The sequence below is a fragment of the Heloderma suspectum genome, chromosome 5 (assembly GCF_057233095.1).
Source record: "Heloderma suspectum isolate Gila_16-S chromosome 5, 16-S_ref, whole genome shotgun sequence".
Classification (NCBI taxonomy): Eukaryota; Metazoa; Chordata; class Lepidosauria; order Squamata; family Helodermatidae; genus Heloderma; species Heloderma suspectum.
Window position 1 is genome coordinate 193,048,968 of NC_139462.1, and position 25,536 is coordinate 193,074,503.

At 43.1% G+C, this 25,536-nt stretch overlaps 1 protein-coding gene across 13 annotated transcripts in view; it reads right to left on the reverse strand.

Annotated features, from left to right (window-relative positions):
* Positions 1-25,536, reverse strand: part of LOC146344989 (putative acyl-CoA dehydrogenase 6) — a 174,839-nt gene that overhangs the window by 113,117 nt on the left and 36,186 nt on the right. For 12 of the 13 annotated variants that reach the window (XM_084858795.1, XM_084858802.1, XM_084858799.1 and 9 more), the window contains 6 exons: positions 22,290-22,416; positions 12,491-12,597; positions 9,498-9,665; positions 5,994-6,167; positions 824-985; positions 556-706 (listed from right to left, as the gene is read on the reverse strand). In XM_084858795.1, the coding sequence (XP_084714921.1) occupies positions 556-706; positions 824-985; positions 5,994-6,167; positions 9,498-9,665; positions 12,491-12,597; positions 22,290-22,416 (889 nt within the window). The remainder of the gene's footprint in view (positions 1-555; positions 707-823; positions 986-5,993; positions 6,168-9,497; positions 9,666-12,490; positions 12,598-22,289; positions 22,417-25,536) is intronic. The other variant, XM_084858805.1, reaches the window with a different exon arrangement.

A 25,536-nucleotide genomic window follows, 5' to 3' on the forward strand; every position in this document is an offset into this window, starting at 1 on the left:
TTCTACTCTGCCATGGGGAACATAGCACAAAGACAAAAATAGAAGAAAAAGAACCTCTTCTTGCTATTTTTTTTTCCAGGGATGACAGTAGCCTGGCCAGAATTCAAAGTCTGATATGGGCATGTCAGGGAGAATATGCTGTTGAAGCTGTATTTATTGCTTTTGGGACAGTAGTTCCCATTGCCAAAGAGAAAATTGATGCTTGCTTTTCCAAAAGAGTTTTCCCCCATGTGTGTGTAGGCACTTCTTTGGATTCCAGCTATGGCGCATACATAGTGGCATGGCATGGGGTGAGACAGATTAAGAAGAAATATATTTAACAACAGCCCCATTAGAGTTAGAGCCCCAGTGCATAGAGTTAATATAAAGTTCTTTGGACTGGGGAAAAGGTCTATTCAAAGACCTTTATACTAACCCTATGAATCCAACACTTTGTAGCAAACCATAAACTCTTGGTTAGCAATCTGAATGTGTGCAACTACTATATTACGTTAACAACAGACTAAAGCAGAGCTGATGACTTAACTATATTTGAGTGCAAGGCTTTCTACTCACCTGTAGCATCTACTCACTAGCACCTCATTAGTGAACCCCATTCCTCCCCAGAACTGGAGACAACTGTCTGTTAGCTCTCGAGACAGACGTCCTGCCTTTAGTTTAGCCATGGATGCAAATTTGGTCACATCATTGCCACGTATGTAGAAAGCTATAATATAAGCACAAGTCATACTTTAGGTTGCCTATCAGAATATCCAGTTCTAGTAAAATAAAAATGCATTTTTGTGTCAAACAAAAATCCAAATCAAAACTTTACTGCACTCACCAACAGCTTGATAGAGCAAGGAACGAAGGAGCTCAACTTCAGTTGCTAATTCAGCCAGACGAAAATGCACTGTCTGGTTATGAAGTATTGGCTGGCCGAATGCCTTACGTTGCTGAGTATAATCAATAGTTTCTTGTATCACATTTTCTAGTGACATCAAAACTATAGGAATTGGAGAATAAAAGAGGAAAGTGAGTTTACTTGATGCCTTTCCCCCCAAAAGAAGGTTATGAGATATTTTTAGCATTTATATAAATGACAAGACGGGATACATTCACATGCCCTGAAAGTATGTAGAAATCTCTGTGTTGAAATAGTCATGTGAATGCTTCAAAGTGCACCCATGTCCCAATTTTTCAATTGGCCCATAGAGGCATGGATAAAATGGCCATGCATGCTGTGAAACTGTGGTTAAATGACGTCTGCTTTGAACTAACTAACTAACTAACTAACTAACTAACTAACTAACTGTCTGCTTCATCATGGCTGTTCTTCACCTGATGGCCAGCAGGGGAACCTGTGAATTGACAAAATGCAAGTTCCATCTCAGAGGTTATACCTCTCGGGAGCCCATTCACCCCTGGAACTTATCAACTGATCAACAACCGTATGTGAAACCAGCCTTAATGACAAAGGGGAGGATCCTAGTTCAGTTGCAGAACATGTACTTTGCACGCAGAATGTCCTAGTTTCAATCCTTGGCATCTCCAGTTAAACAGATTAGGTGGCAGGTGATGTGAAGGACCTCGAAGAGCCACTGCTGCGCAGAATCAACAACACTGGGCTAGAGAGAAAACCTGATGTAGTATAAGGTATCATTCTATGTTCCTAACACAAATATCAGCTGGCTTTGAAGGTCATATGAACTGGTCATATATATTTTTCTATTTTCATGTGCAGGCTTGCATTTATAATACCGTCCCCAAATATACTTTAATGCATACTGAGAAATGAATCGAGTTAAAATAAATTAGAATGTATTAATAACCAGAGGAGTACCCATGTTAGCCTCTTGCAGTAAAAACAACAAAGTGTTTTGTGGCACCTTAAAGACAAATAGATGTATTATGGAATAAGCTTTTGTGGACTACATGCCATAATGAAGTGGACTATAGTCCATCCATGAAAGTTTATGCCATAAGAAATGTGTAAGTTTTTAAGGTGCCACAAGAATCTTTGGAGAATCTATTATGCACCTAAGATGTTCAGTGAATACTTCTTTAGAATGTATTAAACATCTTTTTTGAGTCAATCCTCTTTTCTGTCATTATCAATCTTCCGTCTGGAATGCATTATCCATTTTGTCTATTGTCTGCCTCAAATATCAGAGCTGTGCACCATCTTCATCTCTTGGTTACACTTAAATGGTGAATATGGACGGAGAGACCTTTCTAAGTATGAGATGTTCTTGCACAAAAGGAAAGATCATCTAAACTAAACAGCCTGTGGCCCTAATCCAGAGAAAGCTAGTTACATCTAAGCTCTGCTGAAATCAAGTTAGCCATGGTTATGTAGCTCCACTGATTTCAGAAGGATTTCACCTTAGTATACTTCTTTATGTAGATCAGGGCCTATGTATGTACAAAAGATGTAATTATCTTGATCCAGTGCATTGTTGATGTATCTGCCTACAATTTTGGCATTATGCAGAAGTGGGTATGGCCCATCATTAGGAAGTTTACCAATACAGGAAGTCTTGATTTGGAGCTATTAGTTGCATGATATACTATGGAGTAGATCCAAAATATGTCTTCTGTAGACAGAAGGGCTCTGCTCATGAAAGATTGTTGTTGAGTCGTTAAGTCGTGTCCGACTCTTCGTGACCCCATGGACCATAGCACGCCAGGCCATCCTGTCCTCTGCTCTCTCCCGGAGTGTGCTCAAGTTCATATTCATTGCATCTGTGATGCTATCTAGCCATCTCATCCTCTGCTGTCCCCTTCTCCTTTTGCCTTCAGTCTTTCCCAGCATCAGGGTCTTTTCCAGGGAGTTTTCTCTTCGCATTAGGTGGCCAAAATATTTGAGCTTCTGTATCTGTCCTTCCAGTGAGCAGTCAGGGTTGATTTCCTTTAGGATGGACTGATTTGACCTCCTTGCAGTCCAGGGGACTCCTAAGAGTCTTCTCCAGCACCACAGTTCGAAAGCATCAGTTCTTCAGCGCTCAGTCTTCCTTATAGTCCAGCTCTCAAAGCCATACATTACTACTGGGAAAACCATAGCTTTGATTATGCGGACCTTTGTCGGCAAGGTGATGTCTCTGCTTCTTACTATGCTGTCTAGGTTGGCCATAGCTTTCCTCCCAAGGAGCAAGCGTCTTTTAATTTCATGGCTACAGTCACCGTCTGCGGTGATCTTGGAGCCCAAGAAAGTAAAATCTGTCACTGCTTCCATTTCTTCCCCTTCTATATGCCAGGAAGTGATGGGGCCTGATGCCATGATCTTAGTTTTCTTAATGTTGAGTTTCAAACCAGCTTTTGCACTCTCCTCTTTCAACCTCAACAAGAGGCTCTTTAGATCTTCTTTGCTTTCTGCCATTAGGGTGGTATCGTCTGCGTATCTGAGGTTGTTGATAATTCTCCCGGCAATCTTAATTCCGACCTGTGATTCATCCAACCCGGCGTTTCTCATGATGTACTGCGCATATAAGTTAAATAAGCAGGGTGACAATATGCAGCCTTGTCGTACTCCTTTCCCAATTTTGAACCAATCGGTTGTTCCATGTCTGGTTCTTATTGTTGCCCCACCCAATTTTCAGGGATCTGAAACCCTAAACCCATTTCTAGAGAATACACACCATGGAACACAATATGACTTATTTTCAAGAAAACATGCATGAGACTGCACTGTTAGTAAATAATCCTCCATGTATCTGACTGATCCACTGCAAAAGATATGAAATATGTGGTCTCTTAAAGCAGTTTTCGAACACTAATTTGTTACTTCAGCTAACATTTGAGAATAACTTTTAGTTGGCCTCTACTGGACATTGATCAGTCCAAAAGAAGACAAGCATAAGTGTTCTCACACCTTAGCTCTCTTCATGCAGCAATCACTTTCTCGATTTATTTATACCTGAGAAGTCTTCTGCTGTAATTCCAAAAGCAAGAATCTGGGTTTTTTTAATAATCCTTGCATCTTGCCCTTCATATATATGAGGTTGGATCCAGATTTAGGTGCATGCAACTGGGCTGGCATGAGCAGACCTCCCCATCCCCTCCACCCCATGCAGTTCCTCCATCCCCCTGAAAATCCTACACAGAGGGTCAGGGACCCTGCTGAATGGGGTAAGCTGCAGTGCAGTAGGAGGAGGGCAGGTCTATGAAAATTGGGAAGAGGCACCTCCTCTGAACGGAGCCATTCTAATCACCAGGAGGCAGATCCTGGGTCCCAACCACAATATTATGTTAACCAAAGTTTCCTATGACTCTCAGCCAAATCCAAATTGCCGAGACACTGGAAACACCACTTCATTAAACGTCTCACTGATGAAAACTCTTCCAAATGTGGAGAAAAGAATCTGTTTGACTTTCACCATTACTGATTAGGACTCTGTTAGTCCCAAAGCAGCTAGAAAAAATCCTTTGTTGAGCTTTAATTTTTTTATGTCACACACGAGTTCTCAACTCAATAAATATTTCAGAAAAATGACTGTTCTTGTGCATCCTAGGAGGACTCTGTGAACATTTGACATTTCTTGTCATTATCCATTCCCCTGCTGCTTCTGCAGAGCAAATCTATTGCTACAAATATTTTCCCCTGGCTTTCATTTGAAAACATCCTCAACCTTTTAACTTCTGTTGTTTCCTTGCTATTTTATAGCTCATGTCATAAGTTAGGCATTACATTCTCAAGGAACACTTTAGCAGGATTTCTAACGGGCAGGCTGCTACTCAGATAAACGGAACCACATTCCATTTCGCAAGCCCTTTCACCTTTTAGTCAGCAGAAACGTAGCTGAGTTTGGAGCTTCATTTTCTTGTTGGGCTTCCATTAAACTGCAGAGTCAAAACCCAAGTACTAATTTATTATGCTAATTATAAGAACATATAAGTGATCTCTAAAATAACATCATAAACCTGGCATTTCCAACAGGGATTTTTTTTTTTAAGAAAAACACTGCATAAAGAGTGTAAAACAGATGGTAACATCAGATGTTTCACCACCACAATGTACCAAATACTCTGATAAAACAGGAAAATGTTTAATTTTTATGGTGCTGAACAGAACAGAGGGTAAGATTAAAAAGAGTAAAGTCATATCCTTTTAAATATGAGAACCTTTCCATAATATACATACAAAATGACTTACAGGGTTTTTTTTGTTTTAAATACAGCTACATTCAGAAGGCCCCCTGGGAAAATTTACATCTGGTCTCTTCTTTTTCCATTTTGCCATCTCTGTGTGTCAATCTTTCATTTATGTATTTTCTGTGCATGCAATGTCAAGACACAGAACGTAAGATAAAAGACCTGTGCTGAATCGGACCAAAGGAATATCAAGTCCACATTCTGTTCCCACAGAGGGAAACCAGAAGAATATGGAAAGCCCACAAGCAGGACATGGATGCAACAGCACCCTCCCACTCATGTTCCTCAGCAACCGGTATACAAAGGCAAACTGCCATTGATACTGGAGATAACATATAGCTATAAGGACCTTTTTATAAGGACTAGTAGCCACTAATAGTCTGATCCTCCATGAATTTGTCTAACCCCTTTAAAACCATCCAAGCTGGTGGCCATCACCGCATCTTCTCCTAGTGAATTGCATAGTTTAACTATGTGTGGTGTGAAGAAGTAGTTCCTTTTATTTGTCCTGAATCTCCCACCATTCAGCTACCCTGGATGGTCCTGGGTTCTATCCAACTTGTCCACATCATGCATCATTGAATGCACCTCTATATCATGTCCCTCCTTTGTTCATCTTCTAAACTAAAGAACTCTCAATGTAACCTACCCCATAGGGGACAAGCTTCAGCCCCTGGATTATTTTGGCAGCCCTTTTCCGCAGCTTTGCCAATGGATTAAATAGCTGCCCATTTCCAGCAAGAAACTGGCTTTTAAAATGGTCATTGAGATCTGGCTGTGTTCTATCACCCAAAATAAACTCTGGAAGCTGTTATGTAAGCAAGAGGCTTCAGCATTGCCCAAAGCTGTGGCTCATGACTTACCGCTGGCTGCTCCCCACATACGCTCTTCTTGGAATTGCAGCATCTGGTACGTAAAACCCATCCCTTCCTCCCCAATGAGGTATGTGCTGGGAACTCGGACATCTTCAAAAAAGATCTGTGCTGTGTCCGATGACCTCATGCCCATCTTATTGATCTTCTTAGCAATGTGAACACCTAAAAACAAAGTTTCATGGAAGACGTTATAGGAAACTATTCGCCCCAACTGCAGTTGTGAAATTTTCTTAAGAGAGGCAGTTAGCAGCAACAAGGCTCCATTATCCTACGTATAACTGAGACACTCACATCTTTAGCATAATAAAATGTTAACTTTAAGAAAACATGGAAGTGTCTTAAAACCTCCAAATTAAGGTTAAGCCTTCCATTTCCACCCGATACATAAAAACAAAAAACACAAACAGCGTGGTCATTGTTAATTAGAAAATTAGAATCCTCAAGATTTTTAAAGGTCTTGCTTTTCATAACCCTGAAAAATTAAGTTTCCCAGTTAGAGTAAGCTGAATTTTAAACTGACTCTTGCCACACCATCAAGTTTGTTTATAACTATAGAATGTAGAAACTCTTTTCTTAAACTCTGAAGGCAACAAAGATTAAAAAAACAACACTGAATGAAGAGTCTGAAACTTTTTCAATTTTTCAGAATGTCATTCAAATATCTAAACACCTGAGTATGTAAATATGTACCCTTTATTAACACCAAGAATATAATCCTGATGGCAAATTTCTCCCAATGAACCGCAGTGGATCTATATTTACTAACGGCGCAATCCTATGCATGTTTAGGCAGATAAAAGTCCTACAACTTTCAGCATTCCCTATGGCTGGCTGGGAATGCTGGGGAATGTTGTAGGATTTTTTTCTGTTTAAACATGCATAGGATTTAGCCCTTGGGCACTGCTCGTAAAATCAGTTATCCTGAGATTAACACCTGACTTTATTCCAGCCTCTAGATCAGAAAGAGAATCAGCACCCCTTGGAAGAATTAAGGGCTCTCAACTCCTGAGCTCTTTCCAGGATAAGTGATGGTTTGGTTTAGTTTTGAATAAAAGCATTTAAGGAAAAAGGAAAGGATGGGGGAGCAGTGGAGGCTGGTGGCTCTGATTTCGGTGGGGCTATGAAGCCATTCTGGATTTCAATCAGAACCAGCCAGAACTCTAAAGGAGCTATCCAAGGTGCTGAATGGTATGTGAGTGAGCTGAATTCAGTAAGCTCCAAAAGCTGAGAGATTTTTTTCCATGGATGAGGAGAATGCAAGGAAAAAATAATCCAGGATGACTCACAGTTTTGGAATAAAATGTTGGCTTTCATCCCGTGTCCTTTTATGTCCAGACTTAGTTCTGGTGAAGCCAATGGGTTGGATCCAGATTTAGTCATGCTTAGAGTAAACCCTGCTGAACTGCAGACTGGTCGGCACGACAGCAGTTCAAGACCCGAGTGCTGCGTGACGGAGTGAGCTCCTGTCTTCAGTCCCAGCTCCTGCCAACAAATCAGAAGATTTGAAAGCCAGTTCGAAAGCAAGAAATTGCAAGTAGATAAATAGGTACCGCTTCGGTGGGAAAGATAACAGCGTTCTGTGCACCTCAGTGTTCAGTCATGCCAGCCACATGACCACGGAAGCGCCTTCCGACAGCGCTGGCTCTTTGGCTTAGAAATGGAGATGAGCACCACCCCCTAGAGTTGGACACGACTGGTTTGGGTCACCTTTACCTTTAAAGTAAACCCACTGAAATCAGTGTGACTTAAACTAGTAATGGCTGACTTGTCCCACTGATTTCAGTGGGTTTACTATAAGCATGACTAAGTCTGGATCCAACCCAATAAGCTTAGCACACTCACATGTTAATGGAACTTAGTCTGGGTGTGCTATTCCAATGCAGTATCACCAGTGAAGGTGTGAGAGAAGTTTGTTGGCTTGTTAATAAAGGTAAAGAGCAGCTGATGGAAAAAGGCCTATAATAACAAATAAAAATCAAGGGCAGTATTTGACCTATTCAGCACTACCACTAACATAAATTATGTTGTGCTAATATAAACAACCTCTAGTGCAATGCCAGTGTAGTGTTTGCGGGTGCAATGGGTTTTCCAGGAAAAAGTGTTGTATCAGAAAACACTATTGATGTTGCACTAGAGGTCGCTTATGCTACTGCTACATAATTTACGTTAGCGGCAGTGTCAAATAGGATACTGTCCCTAATATTTCTGAGATCCTGGCAGCACAAACATTGCACATGTCAGTCATAATAGCAACAGATGTGCTATATGGGGAGGAACAGTGTTTTCGCGTAGGAAAAAAATATGGGGTTGGCTCCAGATTTAGTCATACTTAAAGCACAGCCATTAAAATCAGTGGGATTTAGATCAGACTATGACCACTTATTTCAGTGGGTCTACTCTAAGTATGACTAAACCCTGGATCCAACACCTTGCGTATCCAATGCAGGAAAGACAACTGTGGTCTTTTGCTGCACAAAAATAGGCAACAACTATAAATTTGGCCTTAAGAGACTCTGAAACCTCTATCAATGGATGTCATGAATTGAGTATCTGTCAGTGAAGGTTGTCTATGGATGCTTGATAAACATTTCTCAGGGGCTTCTCACCAGGATTTGTCTAAGCCATGGACAAGCAACAAAAGGCTGACAGGCTGTATCTGGCTCCCTCCCTCCACAACCTTATGCCCCTGCTAAATGGTGATTGTAAGCCAATTGTTCCAGGAGAAAAGGGGATTGTAGCTTTGTTTTGTTCTCCTGGAGAAAGGGCTCTGTAGACCAGAAACAGCCTTCAAACCTTCAGCAATTTCCATCATGTCCCCCAATTCTCTCTCTATATATTTTGGACTGTTCAACCTTTTAAACTGATTCCAAGTTTAACCATACTTTGGAAAGAAAAACAGTGATCGCGAACGTTTTCAGTGGGCTTCCAGGCTGCCCTATGAAGATTAAAAAAAAAAAATTGCACTTCGCAGGATCTTGTGGTGTACAGTTCCAGATGAAAAGAGAAAGAAAAACAGTCCTGGCTATAACTTTGGTGGCCATCCTCCAAAATGAAGACATACCACACTGTGGTTCAAGTTTTGTTTGAATGTTTCAAAACATGTTTTTACAGTAATTATTTTGTTTCCCACCTATGGCAGTTTCTTAACTTATCTATTCCCACAGAGGGTTACAAATGATATAGTAAAATAATATATTTCCACTGTGAAAAAAAAGATGAGAGGCTGTCCACAAAATATTTAGTTTCCTTCTTTTGTTCCCATTTCTCATTCTTTCCTGCCCATACTCTCAAATGGTGACATAGTGTTTACCCTCTCTTGGTTGGTTACTTTAAAAGAGTATTATCACTTAAAGGCAACACTGATTTCATTTGGAGGAGCTGCCTGTCCCCATGACAGGTTGGGGGCTTTCAAATCAGAAGATCTTGCAGCCTTCCAAATTAAGGATACTACTACTGAAGTCTTTCTAACAGGGTTTACCCTAGCTTTATTACCAGGTAGCTTCATTGGCAGACAGAGAAGAGATTTATTTCTGTGGGGTGGCCCTTCGCTTGTGTTCGCTAGCAGGCACATCCAGTCTGCCTGACACCCCAAGGTAATCCACATTTTGCCACCATTGACCACGTAGTCGTCGCCTTTTCTTACAGCTTTTGTCTTGATGTCTGTTCAAAAGTAAATGAAGAAGTTCAGCAGATCTCCATCTGGAGGAAGGAATCCAAACATTCAGACAATGCCGGAAGAATGCATTCTTCACTGTTACAGCACAGAGATAGAGGTGGCAATCTGGTGTGGCTTTTTCCAGCCTGTTGCAGCCCAACACATTTGGAGGGCACCAGGGTGGGGAAGGCTGATTTAGTGGCTTTGATCCAAGATCAAATGCTGGGACTGCTTTATACTCTTCTATTAGCAGGACGTGCTCCAATGGGGAACATCTGCTTCGTTTCATGCAAGGAACAGAAAAGCCCTGAGCATGTAGAGGCACCCTTTGGCTCATACCAGTGCATCTTACGAACAGACAAAGATATGAAGCTGCCTAACCATTGCTCAGGCCATTGGTCATTCCAGCCCATTACTTTCTTCTCTGATTGGCAGCAGCTCTCCAGGGTCTTAGACATGGTCTTTCCCAGGACCTAATACTCTTAACTGGACTGAACCTGGGACCTTTGTCATGAAAACGACATGCTCAACCTCCCCATATTCTGAGCTAAGCTGGGGTTTCCTAACCCATATTCTGAGCTTAGCTGGGGTTTCCTAACCCTAACCCTTCTCAGAGTATGCCACTGAGAAGGCCCTCTCCCTGGTTGCCAGCCTCCAAGACTCCCTTGGAGGAAGAACATGGAGGAGGGCCTTAGATGCCGAGCATAGTATATGGGTATGTTCATACCAGGAGAGGAACTCCATCAAGTATGGTGGTCCCGAGCCATGTAAGGATTTATAGGTCAAAGCCAGCACCCTGAATTAGGCTCAGAAACTTGCAGGCAGCCAGTGCAAGCGAGCCAGAATCGGTGTTATATGTTCAGACTTTCTGGTCTCTGCCATCCATCTGGCCGCCACATTTTGCACAAGCTGCAGCTTCTGTTTTCAAGGGCAGCCCCTTGTAGAGCGCAATGCAGTAATTTAACTTGGAGGTTACAGAGCATAAACTATCAAAGCCAGGTTCTTCCTGTACACATAGGGGCTTAGTTGGGACACCAACAGAAACTAGTAGAAGGTACTCCATGCTACTGAGACCACTTGAGGCTCAAGCAACAATGATGACTCCAGGAGAACCCCCTAGCTGCAAACTTGGGGGGGGGGTGCAAACCCATCCAGAACAGGTTGAGGACTCTCCATCTGGTCAGAACAACCACTCACCAACAGCATCTTAGGGGGTTTCTCCATGACAACAGAAGGAGAAGTGAATGGAGGATTACTCGGATTTTTTCAGGGGATCGGCTTTGGTGTGCTTGTGTCCGCGCACGGCTCCACATGCAAGTGCACCACACCAGTATAAGTTGCTTCACAGAAGACACTTCTGGGTGGGGATGGGGGGTTTGGAGTGAATATCATCTGACTGGCAGGGGCTGCTCAACCACTAAGAGAGAGGCTCCCCGCCACCACCTCCAGGCTCCCCTCCTTTCTCATTCAATAAAATCCTGGGAGGTTTCCTCCAGTGTCTTGCCAAAAATCACTCTCCTTCTCTCTCCACCCCCCCCCCCACATTAAGTACTTTCTTAAACTAACAACCATCACAGGAACACAGCGTTCGCCCTGCCTTGAAGCTACAGAAGCTGTGAACAATCTCCTTCTCTCCCCCCCGCCACATTACTTCCTTCCTTGAATAAACAATCATTATAGGAACACAGTGTTCTTGCTGCCCTGCTGCAATCAATTGAAGCTTCAAAGCTTTGACATTAAGGCTCTCTAAATGCATTCCTTCAATTCATGGGAATCTCAGTAACTTCGGGAGTGCGCATTTTGAGAACAAGCCTTATTGACCATGATGGGAGTTACTTCTGAGTAGACACACATATGTTTGTGCTGGGAAAGACAGGGACGGGAAACACCCCTTGACTGAGATCATGGTGAAAAGCACACTCCTGGGCAGGGCTAGCATACCCGAGGTAAATGTGGGGATTGGGGCACACAACAACTATACTGCGGAGAACCTACCTTAAGGAAAAGAATCAGACTTTAAGAAGTCTCGGGAAATCTATTTTTACTGTGATAAGCTCAGGATTGCTGCTGGATGACCAGGACGTCATGTATCCCTTACGACCTCCAAATGTAGTCAGCTCAGAGTAAATCAGTTTATTAACCATCATTATTAGCCCTAATCTAGTCCATTGTTGCAGCCAGACACCAATCTAGCACATCCACAGCCTCACCTGATGGAGATGAAAAGGAGAAATAGAGCTGCATGTCTTCAGCATACTGATGACAACAAACTCCAAAACTCCAAAAAGTAGAAGTGAAACCACTGCAATGCAGTGCCTCTCACTCCCGACTCAGACAATTGCCCCAGAAGTATACCATGGGTGATGGTGTAAAAAGCCGCTGAGAGATAAGGAGAATCAGCAGGGTCACATTCCACATCTCTCTCCCAACATAGGTCATTTATACAGGGTGAGCAAGGCTGTTTCCATGCCAAAACTCAGCCTGAACCTAGCCTGAAATGAGTCCAGATAATCGGTCTCATCCAAGAGTATCTGGAGATGGTTGGCAACTACCTGCTCAAGGATCTTGCCCAGAAAGAAACATTTGCCACCGGTCTAAAGTTGTTAAGATCTTCCAGGTCCAGGGAGGGTTTCTTCAGGAGTAGTCTTACCGCTGCCTATTTCAGGTGGCCCAGGACTACTCCCTCTCACAAGGAAACATGAATCACCTCCCTGGCCCAGTCAGCTGTTGCCTCCCTGCCAGTTTTTATAAAGCAAGAGGGGCAAGGATGCAATACAGAAGTGGTTGCTCAGACCTTATATGGAATCCCTATTCAGTCTTATTTACCTACTTGCAACATCCGAGCCTGCACCAGGTTCACTGACTCCTAAGCAAGCCACGACATCTCCAGCTATAGTTGGGGTGAGGAACTCTCTTTTCAGCTCATCAGATCCAAATCTGCAGTGTGATATATTCAAACATTACATTTGCTACACTTTGAAGATTTCTGAAAACCAGCTGTATTATACTTTTCTTTTTTTTAATGTGGAAGGTTAATGCTTTTATTTACCATTCAAAATTCAAAGGAAAAAGAGACACCTGCCAGAAAAATAATCTATAACCTTTCAATAGGAGAGAAGCAAAAGAAACCACCAAAGAAATACCAGTTACCACTTGGCTGTGAAGCCAGTAAGAGAGGTGAAACATTCATGGGTTGTGGGCCAGATATTTGACAAATACCTTATTTTTGCAGTCCCTGGCAGGCAACCAAAAAAAACAACACCAGCACCAGCACCACCACAAAAAAACACAGGGTAATGCATCCCTTTGGGGCCATTCGGCATGACTGGTGGTCTGATGGGCTGACTTCAACATGATGGGACACATGTTCGGTGGTTTGTTATCAAGGCTTGTTCTAAACTAAAGCTGCTGCATATTTGGTGGTTTGTCTCAGACATAACGGTCCCACTTCTCTCAAGAATCTCCAGTGGCTGGATCCAGATTTATGCTGGATCAACTGTACTGGTGGAAGCGGACTTCCCTGCCTCCTCCTTCCAATAGCAGTCCCTCCAGCCCCCTGAAAATGCTACACAGGAAGTCAGGAGACCTTGCTGAATGGGCTGAGATGTGGGGTGGGGTGGACGAGGGGGGATTTTCCAAAGATTGTGTGGAAGGACCTTCCACAAGTGGAACCCTTCCTTTCATGGAAAGTTTCTTCCTCTCACATAAGACAGATCCTGGATCTAATCCTGAGTGTCTGGGGTTTTATAGATCATTGAGGGTGGGAGGAGGAAAACTATTTTTCTCCACACACATTTCCAGAGAGTAATCTGGGAAAATATTATTGCTACTCACACAGATCCATGTCTCTTCACACAACCAGACTAAGTACAAACAATTCCACCTAAGTTTTATCCCAACCACTAATGGTTTACTCTGAAGTTTTATAAAGATTGCACCCATGAACCATTGGCCCTATATTAATCTCAAGTACTTCAACAGGGCATCCCCTGGACAACTCCAATTTGCTTTGATGATCACAGCACAAGGGAGGCTGATCATTTTTTGAGGAAAAACAACTCCGCCCAGCTAACCTCAACCACATAAAACTGTTCCCAGCAGGTACTCAGCTCAAAGGCACACAGCTGCCCTTCCTAGATATGGATGTACACATGGTCTCCTGGGTCTGCAGGGATTGTTCAGTACTTCAGTACTGCATGAAATACTTCTCCACCCATCCATACACAGGAATGCATTCCCGACGTTATCCTCACAAAAGCAAAACATATTTAGTGGAGTAAGAGTTCTGCCCACCCTGAGGAAACCATCTTTCATTGCATAGCAGACAAAGGCTGGACCTACTCTGATAGTGTCTATATTCCTGCTTCTTCTCCTAGCTTAAACCCCTCTCTCACAAACACATTGTAAAAGCCATTCTGTACTCTGGACGATGTGTTTCCCCTCAAGGTGTATGCCAGGAGTACAGAACTTCAGCCCCCCCCTGGGGGCCCAATCCAGTCCTCTGGGGTTCCCCAGATGGCTCCGCCCCCTTCGCCTGGCTCTGGTCCTTCTCATTGCCTCACCCCCTTTCAACCAACTACCGATAATTTGGATATTTCCTGGCTTTAGCACAGTTTTCTGTAGTGCTGAACTGAATATTTTGATTCTTCCTTTTCCAGCGATTTGTGGGAGGTGAGGACGAAATGAAAACGTGGCTGGGAAGTTGAGAATTTTGAACAGTTGTCTTCTTGGAGAGTGGGACAGGGGTTCTGTTTATCTTTTTAAGGGCAGGGGATGCCTGAGGGATCTTCCATCTATCTTCTGTCTATCTACTTCAAAAACACCCTGTGCTCTTGCAGCAGTGTGGAACTCTTTACACAGAGGGCAGCTCTTCCTGAGTGACTGTGAAGGTGTGTGACATCATGTGGTCTTGTGGCACTTCAGGAAGAGTTGCCGGGCTGAAAACCTTTGTGCAAAGAGCCCCGCGATGCTGTAACAATGCACAGGAAATTTAAAAGTTAAGAAATAGGAAGACACCCCCCCCCCCCGGCCACCTCCTACGTTTGAAAAGGTCAATGGAAGCCCTGCCCCCTGCCGCAAGGGAAAATAATTCAAAATCCTCCCCTCCCTGCAAAAGAGGGAGAAAAAATATTGCCTTTTTCGCAAGGAGGAGGGCAGGGTTCGGCACAGCACTAGCTTCCCCCATTCTAAAAGGCTGGAACGCCTCTCCTAAGGCTTAGTTACTGGCAGAGCTTTAAGCTAAAACATGCAGGTATTTGGCCCCACCCCTTTGGCCCTGCCCACCACTGGAATGCAGCCCTTGAGAGCTTCTCCAGAACAGAATTTGGCCTGAAAGAGGCCCCAAACCCCTACTGTACGCAGACATACATGGAAATGGGATGGGGGGGGGAGTCTTTTGCTGCAGAGTCCTCACACGCACCTAACGTAGCTCCTCTAACACTACAGATACAGCTTTCTGGATTGGATTTTGAGTGCCTGGAAGAGCCTTGCTGGAATGGATCAAAGGCCTATCTTGTCCGGCATCCAGTGGAGGCTGGTGGCTCCGATGTCTGTGGCACCTTGCTTCCGCACCTTGGATCGCTCCTTTAGAGTTCTCACTGAAACCCGGAAAAAATTTAGCGCGCAACTGTCGCTATCCCATTTCTGCCACTGGCCAAGCAGGACATGAGCGCAACATGTCCTCCCACCCATGCTCTTCAGTGGCATTCAGAGGAATACTGCCTCCAATACTGCAGGTAATATATAGCCATCATGACTAGTTGCCATTAATAGACTTATCCTCTATGAATTTGCCTAATCCTCTTTTAAAGCCATCCAAGATGGCTTTACTACAATGAATCAAGAAATTTGCAGATTTGGTTAAGTTCTTATCAAAAAACAAAACAAAGAAATTCTCACCCTTTCCCTGTGCTTTCACAGCAAGCTCAGCACTAAAATGATGTACTTTTGGATGCACCCTTAAGCTGTGCACGTGTGCTTTATAGCATGTCCTCTGTTCCCAAGTACAAAAGGCTTTGCATGAAATAGTGCTTGGAACCATACAGACATTCAAGCACATTAATGGTTTGTTAAACTGAAGCCATCATTTGAATGAAAATGGGCCAAGTTTCATCGGAAAACTGGCTGGGATGAGAGGAGAGGAAGGCCACAGAGGACATACATCTCGTACAACAAACACTCATACAGCCTGTCTCACACTTAGGAGAAGCTTGTACTTGCCGAACTTGGCTGCAGTTCACTACTACTCACAACTCGTACACAAAGATATCCTACAAATACTAAAGGTGAAGGAAGATGTAACATTTAAAACGGGGGTGGCCAACACACAGCGCACTGGGTGACTGTGCCCCCCTGGCCAATTTTGTGCCCCCTGCTGTGGCTGAATTTGCTGCTACCATAATGTGGAAGCAGCAAAACACCCAGCAATTAGAAGAAACTAAGGCATGCAGGGAAGCAGAATCGTGTTTGGAAGCAGAATCGTGCTCCCAGAAGCCTCCCAGAAGTGTGACTCTGCAGCATAAAATTCAGTGGCGAGGGCAATTGTGGTGGCAGTGGGGGAGGGGTGTAGCCCCCCAGTGGGTTTTGGGGGGGGAGTGAAGGCCCCCAACCCCCACTAATTGCCTTGATGTATAAATTAGTGAGGACTGGGAATCACCACCACGTTTCATTCGTGACATTCCAGACCCTAAATATTAACCCTAGAACTAAAAAACAATACAAATTGGTTGAATGGAGTTAAAGGAATTTGGGAGCTACAGTAGGATCCAAAGGCCTTTACATCTACTAGACTCAGTCTCAGTTCCTTCCTGCATATAAATTCTCCTGTAACTCAGGAAAATGCTTCCTTAATTCCTCTTAAAGAGCAATCAAGTTGCTTTCCTACAGATGGGATTGTCACTGCACCCAACAAAAACATGCCTAATGGATGCACTTCATTCTGATTCAATGTGGGAATGCTCCATTCTCTTAATATGTTGGTGGTGGAGAAATTGATAGCAGTCATTCTTCTTGCACACCTCACAAGGGGGGGAAAAAAGAAGCAGCATAGAATGTTGTGCAACTGAATTAATTATAAAGTGAGGAAAGTTTCTAATTAGGATGGACACTTTATGACATATCGTTAGTGGAAAATCGTAGATTATTTATTTATTTATTTATTTATTTATTGCATTTATACCCCGCCTTTCTTCCTCTCGCAAGGAACTCAAGGCGGCTTACATTATCCTCCTCCTCACCGTTGTATCCTCACAACAACAACCCTGTGAGGTAGGTTGGGCTGAGAGTCTGTGACTGGCCCAAAGTCACCCAGTGAGCTTCCATGGCCAAGTGGGGACTAGAACCCGGATCTCCCGGCTCCCAGTCCGTCACTCTCACCACTACACTACACTGGCTCTCATGAAGTATGAACAGCTGCAGGTGGGTTCTTTACACTCCACATTTCATTAAATTGCATGACGCTCGTCTGTTTCAAGACCACATTCTAACAGCTTGATCACATGACCCACTTCAACGCAGATGTCAGGTCTGCTGGATGAGCACCTCAGTTGGCGCATAAGTGGCACAGCAATTCTTCTCAACCGACATCTAACAAGTGATAAATAAGACTGAACAGTGCTGATATCAAAAAGAGTCCATTTAAGTCACACGCTCCAACTTTCCCTGTTTACCAGGGACAATTCCAATTTTCTGATACAACTGATAAATTCTAATCCATGTTTGTCCCCATTTGTGCTTTTGGGGGATGCCCTGTTGAAGTTTTGTTAGTGTGTGTTGCTCAAGTTGTCATTCTTCAGGGTTCAGCTTCCATCCCAGAATTTACAGGATGCGCTGAATGGATGCATCTTCTTTCTAGTACACATCCATATCAATGCATGTGAATGAACACTGCCATTTTGGACACTGCAGCAGCAGTCAGAATGGCAATTTCCAAGCTGATCTTTCTCCTAAAGGACCACCACCCTCTTGTCATGTCAATCAGGGGAAGGCAGATTACTGCAAGGTAAATTAATACAGCAGGTGGTATACAACCTTGACCAGTTTGTAGCAGTGAGGTAGCCATGCTCAGGCCCTGATCCTTGGTATGACAACTGAGGTCTTACAAGTGTCCCTCCTTTTCATCTGTGAAATGATGGAGCACATGGAAGGTTTGTTACAGTCTTAAAATACCCACACTTACTTTCACACCTTCCTTATAATCAGGGGTGTGGAATAGTTCTGGCCCCAGGGATCAGATTGCATTTCAGGTCACCGCTCAGGGGCTGGATGACATCAACCTTTCTCTAGCGCTAGGAGAGAGGGCATGGACTGATGGGGAGCCCCCATGGGCCAGAGATGCCCCATGGACTGATGGGCCAGATCTTACAGGCCATAGGTTCCCCATCCCTGTCTTTAATCTAAGAAAATGTAAGGCATAAAATTAGGTCTTGGCATAAGGACATTAAACATATATGCACTTTCCTGTAATATGAAAATGAATGGTTTACTTATTTGGGCCTGCCTTTCAACTATAATGTTCTGCTGGACTCGCTGAAGTGGTTACTTACTATGGTGGTTAATTATGCTCCTTGTGGAGTCATCAGCTTCCAACTGCTGAAATATGCTCCTTCGAACAGCCTCTAGATTTCTTATTGGGGTGGTCTTAGGGACTTGACTCCAAGGACTCAAGTCACTTTTTGTTGTTGCTGGCAGTACATTTAGAAATTGCTCATAAATGGAAAAGTAATCTGCTTGTGCTTGCTCAATGGTACACAAGGGTTTGGTATTTAGCCTTGATGGACAAATTAACTGAACAAATTCAGAAGTCTGATGGGCGAACACAACTGGAATCATTTACTGAAAGTTTTTTCTTTCTAAGATACATAAACAATCATGCTTCAGCGCAGTGTTCCTCAAGTGTTTCTCAAGTCAACGTAAATCTTTTTGGAAGGACGTGATTAATTTTCTGACGAGCTCTCTGGATTACAATGTTCAGTTTGGGTTATCTTTGCACTGTATTTCCTGGTCTTCTTTGGATGTATGTTTTTATTGTGTTTGGTTTACCTATATTATTTCTTTTGGAGGGGTGGAATATATATTAAAAAAACACCCTCTCGTTTCATCTTAATGGTCCAGGGGACCCATGGGCATAATCCAATAAGGTACTTACAGCCCTCTTGCACCCTGCCAATTCCATTATGCAAGTGGCCCCCACTGCTTGCACAACACTGATTTAGTGCTTCCGGGTGCAACCCGAAACGAATAGAAACACTCATTTCTGGAAGGAGGCAGGTTGGCGGAGCTCCCCAAAGAGAGCTCCGCCAACCTGCCTCCTTCCAGAAACAAGTGTTTCCACTTGTTTGGGGGTTCCTTCTAGGAAGTGCTAAATCTCCCTTGTGTAGGCAGTGGGTCCCGCTCGTGCAACAGAATCAGAGGGACACACCACCTGCAGAAGGGAATTGGTGGAGCAGAAGGGAATTGGTGGGGGCAGAAGGACCCCGTTGGATTCTGCCCCATAAATGCAAAGCAAACCTTTCGGTGCAGATCACTGAGCGCAGGAATGCTGAGAAGGAAGCGCAGGATACAGGTTAAGAAGGGATGCTAAAACTGCTGAGCTGGTCACAGTATTGAGGACAAGGCAGTCTCTAGTTTGGGCTTTTATTCTTCCACTTGCATACCTACATTGACGCCTACATATGTGTGTAAGGGAGAAAAGCCAGTCTTTGAAAGTCTGAAACCACATCATGTCCTCTGCGCTGTAACCATTCCAATTATACAAGTAGGACATATAACAAAATGATGCAATGTATCCTCACCTCCTAGCACCAGTGCACCTGTTCAGAATTCCCTGCCAGCCCTGCCCTGCCCTGCCCTCCAGGGTACTATGAGCTGTAAGGAGCTTGAGCAGGGCATTCCGTCCCACCCCTCTCCCAGTTTTCCATTTTTCTTTTCCAAGTGACACTCAACATTCCCTAGCTACTGAGCATGCTCAGTCTTCATGGGGGTGTGTGTGAAGAGGCTGCCCCCTTACAAACTTTTAAAATAAATATTTTTTGGACTTCTGCAAACCTCAGGGATTCCTAGCATGCTGATGCCTCCCTCTTGTTTCTCTGTGGCCTTGTTTGAGCGCCATTTCTGTTGTCAATGGAGTTTGCTATGGGGTGTGTGAGGCGTGATAAGTTTTGCCCTCCTTTGGAGAAAAGATATCACAGAAAGTGCATTGTTCAGTCGTTAAGTCGTGTCCGACTCTTCGTGACCCCATGGACCATAGCACGCCAGGCCTTCCTGTCCTCCATTCTCTTCCGGAGTGTGCTCAAGTTCATAGAAAGTGCATTACGGTTAGCTTTTTATGACACATGTGGATGTATTCAGCACTGGCCCCACGCTGGCGGGACTCAACACTAGTGCAATGGGAAGCCAGTGGATCTTGAAACAACTGGAAATGAGCGCAAGCACTTGTTTCCTTAACAGGGTAAATCAGCAGAGCTCGACGGCCTACCCTCTTCCCAAATGAACATTTCCACTCATTTCTGGGCTTGCTTTAGGAAGTGCTAGCTTCCTGTTGTGCCAGTGGTGGGTCCCGTGGGTACAACAGTGCAAACGGAGGCACAGCAGCAGTATTGGATACTGCCCACAGTTCCTAGTACACGAGTTCATAATAATGTCTTATGTCCCTCCGTTGCCAAGAGAAGCTAAGGTTTTTGCTGCCAAGACCTGTCTAATCATAATGTAAGGCAGCCTTCCCCAATTTGGTGCTTCCAGATGTATCTCCAATAGCCATGCTGTCCAACACATCTGGAGGGGGCCAGGTTGGGGAAGGCCAATGTTGAGTAAATGAGGCCTACGTTCCTTTCCCACCTCTTCCCACCTCAACTGAAGTGAATGGAGCAGATTCTCTCATTTCCGTACTATATTTGTGGTGCTTATGCATTGACATGATTTGCATCTTAGAGGCTGCCATTGCGACGTTGCGAAAGACACTTCAAATGTGAGCCAACCCATTGTGGGGGAATGAAGCCATGCTTCAGCTATTCATTGATTTGTTTGAAACCACACAGAAGAATGAAACATTAAAAAAAGCCTGTTCTGGGGACTGCCTTGCAAAGCCTTATTGCATAAAACTGCCAATTTATCCTCTGCAGTCCAATAAATGGAAAACAGTTAAATAAAGAACTATGACACCTATATCCTACCAATAGGTTTACACCGCACATATTTAAAGGCAAAGGGGAAAATGCAGCCTTCATACTGAACAAAGGATCAGAAAATACCTACATTTGCAGCTTGTTCAGATACACTCAAGAATAGAATTAATTCAAATGGCAGTGAAGCTGGGGAAGGAGACAAAGTGACTTTTTATATATAGCTCTCCGTCTCTTGTGTTATAAGCAATCGCTATTTGTTTCCTTGGCAACCCTGGATTGTATACGTGAAAGGTAATTCTATAGGATTTAAATCCACACTTGGTCATCTACAGCATGATAACTCAACTTTAATATGCCTAAATCTAAAGCCACAGGCATCTCTGGCGCTTCGCAACATGAAGCGCGGACAAGTTTGCCCCACCAAGGCAGCATAACCAGATCAGCTGGAATAGCGAATTCACATGAAATTGAAAGGGATCAAAAAGAAAACTGCCAATATCATCAATGTGACCACACTTGGAATACTGAGCACGGTTCCGGTCGCTACACCTCAAAAAGAATATTGTAAAGAACAACAGTGCAGAAAACAACAACCAAAATGACTAGGGGGCTGGAGCAAACATCCTACAAAGAAAGGTTATAATGTTTGGAGCTTTTTAGTCTAGAAAAAAAGGCGAGTAAGGGGGGGGGGATGATAAAGGCATATAAAATTATGCATGATATGGAGAAAATGGATAGAGAGAAAAAAAGTAACATGTTTCTGCAGGTCCTTAATGGGCTCCTAGCCAGAGTTTTCTTAGATGTGGTCACACTGCAAGATTGATAAGAAGGCAATTTCTCATTACAAGCAATACACTGCATTGTACTGGATGCCTTGCAAACTAGCAACGGGATGGAATAATAAATTGCTTTGTTTAGTGTTTATATTTTATTTAGTGGTTTTCCTGGGTGTTACGTTATGCCCTTGCTATCATCCAGTATGATAGACCAGTAGTATTATATCCCTTGTGCAAAATAATAGCAGCTTGCCTAAAGCGAAATATTGAACCAGGAAATGGCAGCTCCTTTCCGCTCTCCTTTGCTAGATTGTGGCAAACATGTACAAATAAAAACATTTGAGGTGAAAATATTGTCAAACATTATCTGTACTGTTTTTGTTTATTAAAGAAATATCTATCCTGCCTTTCATCAACTGATCTGACAGTGGCACAACAACATGTGATATGTAACCACTTATTCCAACAACAACACTTTTGATTAAAACTTATTAAAATAACTACTCTTGGTTTTGCTTTACTGTATTTATGTCCTGAAGTAAAACATGAGTAACGTTGAAATGAATGCGTAGACCCATCTTATTTTTTCCTCTCCCTTCGTTCTGCATGGAGCTAGATTTAAAGCTGTTGCTCTCTTGTATGTTCCAAGGATTTAGGAAATTCTACTGTTCCCTAAGCAACACACACTTTAAAGTAAAGGAAATGATCCCAGGGGTTTTCTTTGGAAAGTTACCTTGTCAGGGAAGAGGTAGCCATGTCAGCTTGCACTCCAATTGCCATGGGAACACCTCCACAGCGAATATTTCCCAGTTCTTCTGCCACCGCAATACTGTAGGAGTCCAAGCCCAGACCGCCATATTCTAGATGTGAGAAAATTAACTATCTTTAGAATGTTAACATTGTAACCTAAAGTCATTGCGACATACCCTGGGCTCCTTCAAAGTCTTTCCCTTTCTCCATTAACCTGGCCTGTTAAATGGGTTATGATAGCTTTCCCCAACTTGGTGCCCTCCAGATGTTTAGGATTACAATTCCCAAGATTCCTGATCATTAGCCATCCTGGCTGGGGCTGATGGGAGTTGAAGTTCCAAACATCTGGAGGACACCAGGTTGGGGAAGACTAGGTTATGGGTTGCTTTACCAGTGGGACTAAACTTATCCTAAAATATCCCAACAAATTAGGAGCTGCCACCAACAACTGAATTAACAGAGTAGCAGGACTATTAAGTATCTCTGCAAGGGGGAAGGAGGGCAAGGACAGCCCAAGGCACTTTGCTTGGACTGCCAAAGGACAAGAGCGCACTCAAGGCATACTCCAAAACTTCAATGGGCTCCCAGGGTTTGTTTGCAACCATATGTTACAGCAGCCTTCCTCAACCTGGTGCCCTCTAATGCATTGAACTGCAACTCCCATCATTCCCAGCCAGCATGGGCATTGGCCATGTTGGCTGGGAAATATGGGAGTTGCAGTCCAACACATCTGCTTGGCGAGGGTTGCTATGCTGATAGTTTGATAACTGCTGCACATTCTAGAGAGGGACTTTATTTCATTAGTCTACACTTAAAGAATTCACAGGGAGTGCTCATAGAAGCTGTGTGAGCAGTTGTCTCTGTCAGGACAATCTATAGTAGGGCTGTAAGGCCCCCCAACCCGCTTCGGAGGGCAAGTTGGAGCTTTGGATTCAGCCCCGATCCGCTTCGGACTAATCTGACCCCAATCTGACCCTCTTCGGATTCTGGATCCAAAGCAAGATTTGGAAAGCTGAATTATTTGGATTTTATATATTCCCATTGACTTGCATTGGAAAACAGAAATGGCCATAACATTTTTAGTTTTTGTGATAAATACATGACGTTTGGAGACCTGGCAACCCCTATGGAGGTGACTGAACCTGCCAAATTTCGGACACTTAGATCCAGTGGTTTTTGTGCTAGCCACAGGTAAAATTTGCTTTTTCAAGAAAATCTGTCAAAGCAAAGAGCTATATATTTGGGGGGCATCCACATAAGTGCATGGAATTTGGGGACGTGGCAGCCCCTATGGAGGTGAATGAACCTGCCAAATTTCAGAGAGTTAGGTCCAGTGGCTTTTGTGCTAGCCATGCATAAATTTTCCTTTTCTCAAAAACTAAAACAAAAGGTAAAAAAAACCCTGTCAAGCCACACAGGGGATTAAAGATCCTAATCAGAAGGTGTTTAAGGTGACCATTAGGAGGTCACTATCCCTAATCTCTGGTGTGGGCGTTTTTGAAGAGCAAAATAACCCATTTCCCATAGTACTTTCCTGCTGTCTGTCCTGAATCTGCCATTATTCAGCTTCACTGGATGGCTCTTCTCATTAAGGGAAGAAAAAAAGTTAAACCTGTCTTTGGCTTCAATACACATTACCTGGGAGTAAGTTACACTGAACTCAGTGGAGATTATTTATTGCACTGCTCCGCTTTCTCTACTCCATATATTTTTATAAATCTCCCCGCTTCTTTGCCTTTTTCCTAAATTAAATAGCCCAAACATTGAAGTCTATCCGTATACAAGAGTTGTTCTAGCCCCCTGATCATTTTGGCAGCCTTTTCCCCATTTGGAAAAAAAGGAAGGTTAAGATGAAGCAAACTCTTTTAAAAAATGCACATAGCCCAGCCTGATCATATTCTTCTTATAGTCATTTGATGTACACAAGGGAAACAACCAACAGGCAAACAAGAACAGCATCATGCGTAGTGATACCCCTAAGATGCTTCATATCTGTATTGTGTGTAGTGCTTTGCCCCACAGAATATTGGACTATGTATGTACTGCTTTGACCACACACAGTTTCCTGGTGCACAATAATGTGTATGCTGCACTCACACAGTATGCGCACACGCGCGCACACGCACACACAAACACACACGAGACCCAAAGAAAAGCAGATACAGAAATAAAAAACTACTATACAAGCTAAGGGGTGGGGAGAAGGGAAATAACACTAACACTTTATCTAAAGCCTAAAAGAAGAGAAAGGGTTTTTCTAATTTTTAATTTTTGTTTTTTTAATAAGAATACAGAAGAAGTGTTAAAAAATGGGAAGGGAAGGAATAGTAATTGAGAAGGTCAGGTGGGGGGGAGAGGCAAAGAACAAGCAGTAAACAAAGCAAGGAAACAAACTGAAGCCTAACAACCAGAAGATAATTTTTTTATATAATTGGAGGGAATGACTTGCAAGGAAGATTCCCTCTTTAATTTGTGGAATGGAGTTAATTTGGGCTGCTCTATATTCTGCCACCCACCCCCTTTATTTTAATTTTTTTATTCAGAGCTTCACCAGAGGTTTGCTCCTATTTCCCATGCTTAAAAAACAATAATAGTATTTTAAGAATGTTTGACTGTCTCTTTTCTGCACGTCACATTCTGAGAAAACAGCCACACATCTTTGACAAAAGGAAGCTGCAGAGGTCATCTCTCTCTTTCTTTGCTTGTCCATATTAATCAGAGTTCCTGGCAGCAGGGATAACTGCCTGTCTGTGAGTGAGAACGACATGTGAAAGCTAGCTCAGTTTTGTCTGGATCAGCGTATACTGAGTCAAACAAATCCTTCTGAAATTATACTAAAAATGTTAAAATGGGTCGGATGTAAAATGTAAAGCAAGTAGAAAAACATCAAACCAGAAGTGAAATTAATTAGATGTTTGTGTTAAAAAAATGTATAACCCACTTTTCACTTTTAAGTCAAAGTTTCCAAAACCGGACTGCAATAAAACACAGCTAAAATATCAAACAAAAACCTAATAGAGCAAAGTTTAAGAGCAACACAACACAGTAAAATGCCAGATAAAACAGCTAGTAGCATGGCAGATAAAATAAAATTTCCTGTTTATAAAAAATAAATGCTCACACTAATAAAAAGGACATAACCTGGCTCCTAAAATTAAGGAAGGGGACAGACAGACCTCACTAGGGACATAAACAAGATGATATCCTTTTAGCTGGAGATGCGAGGGGCT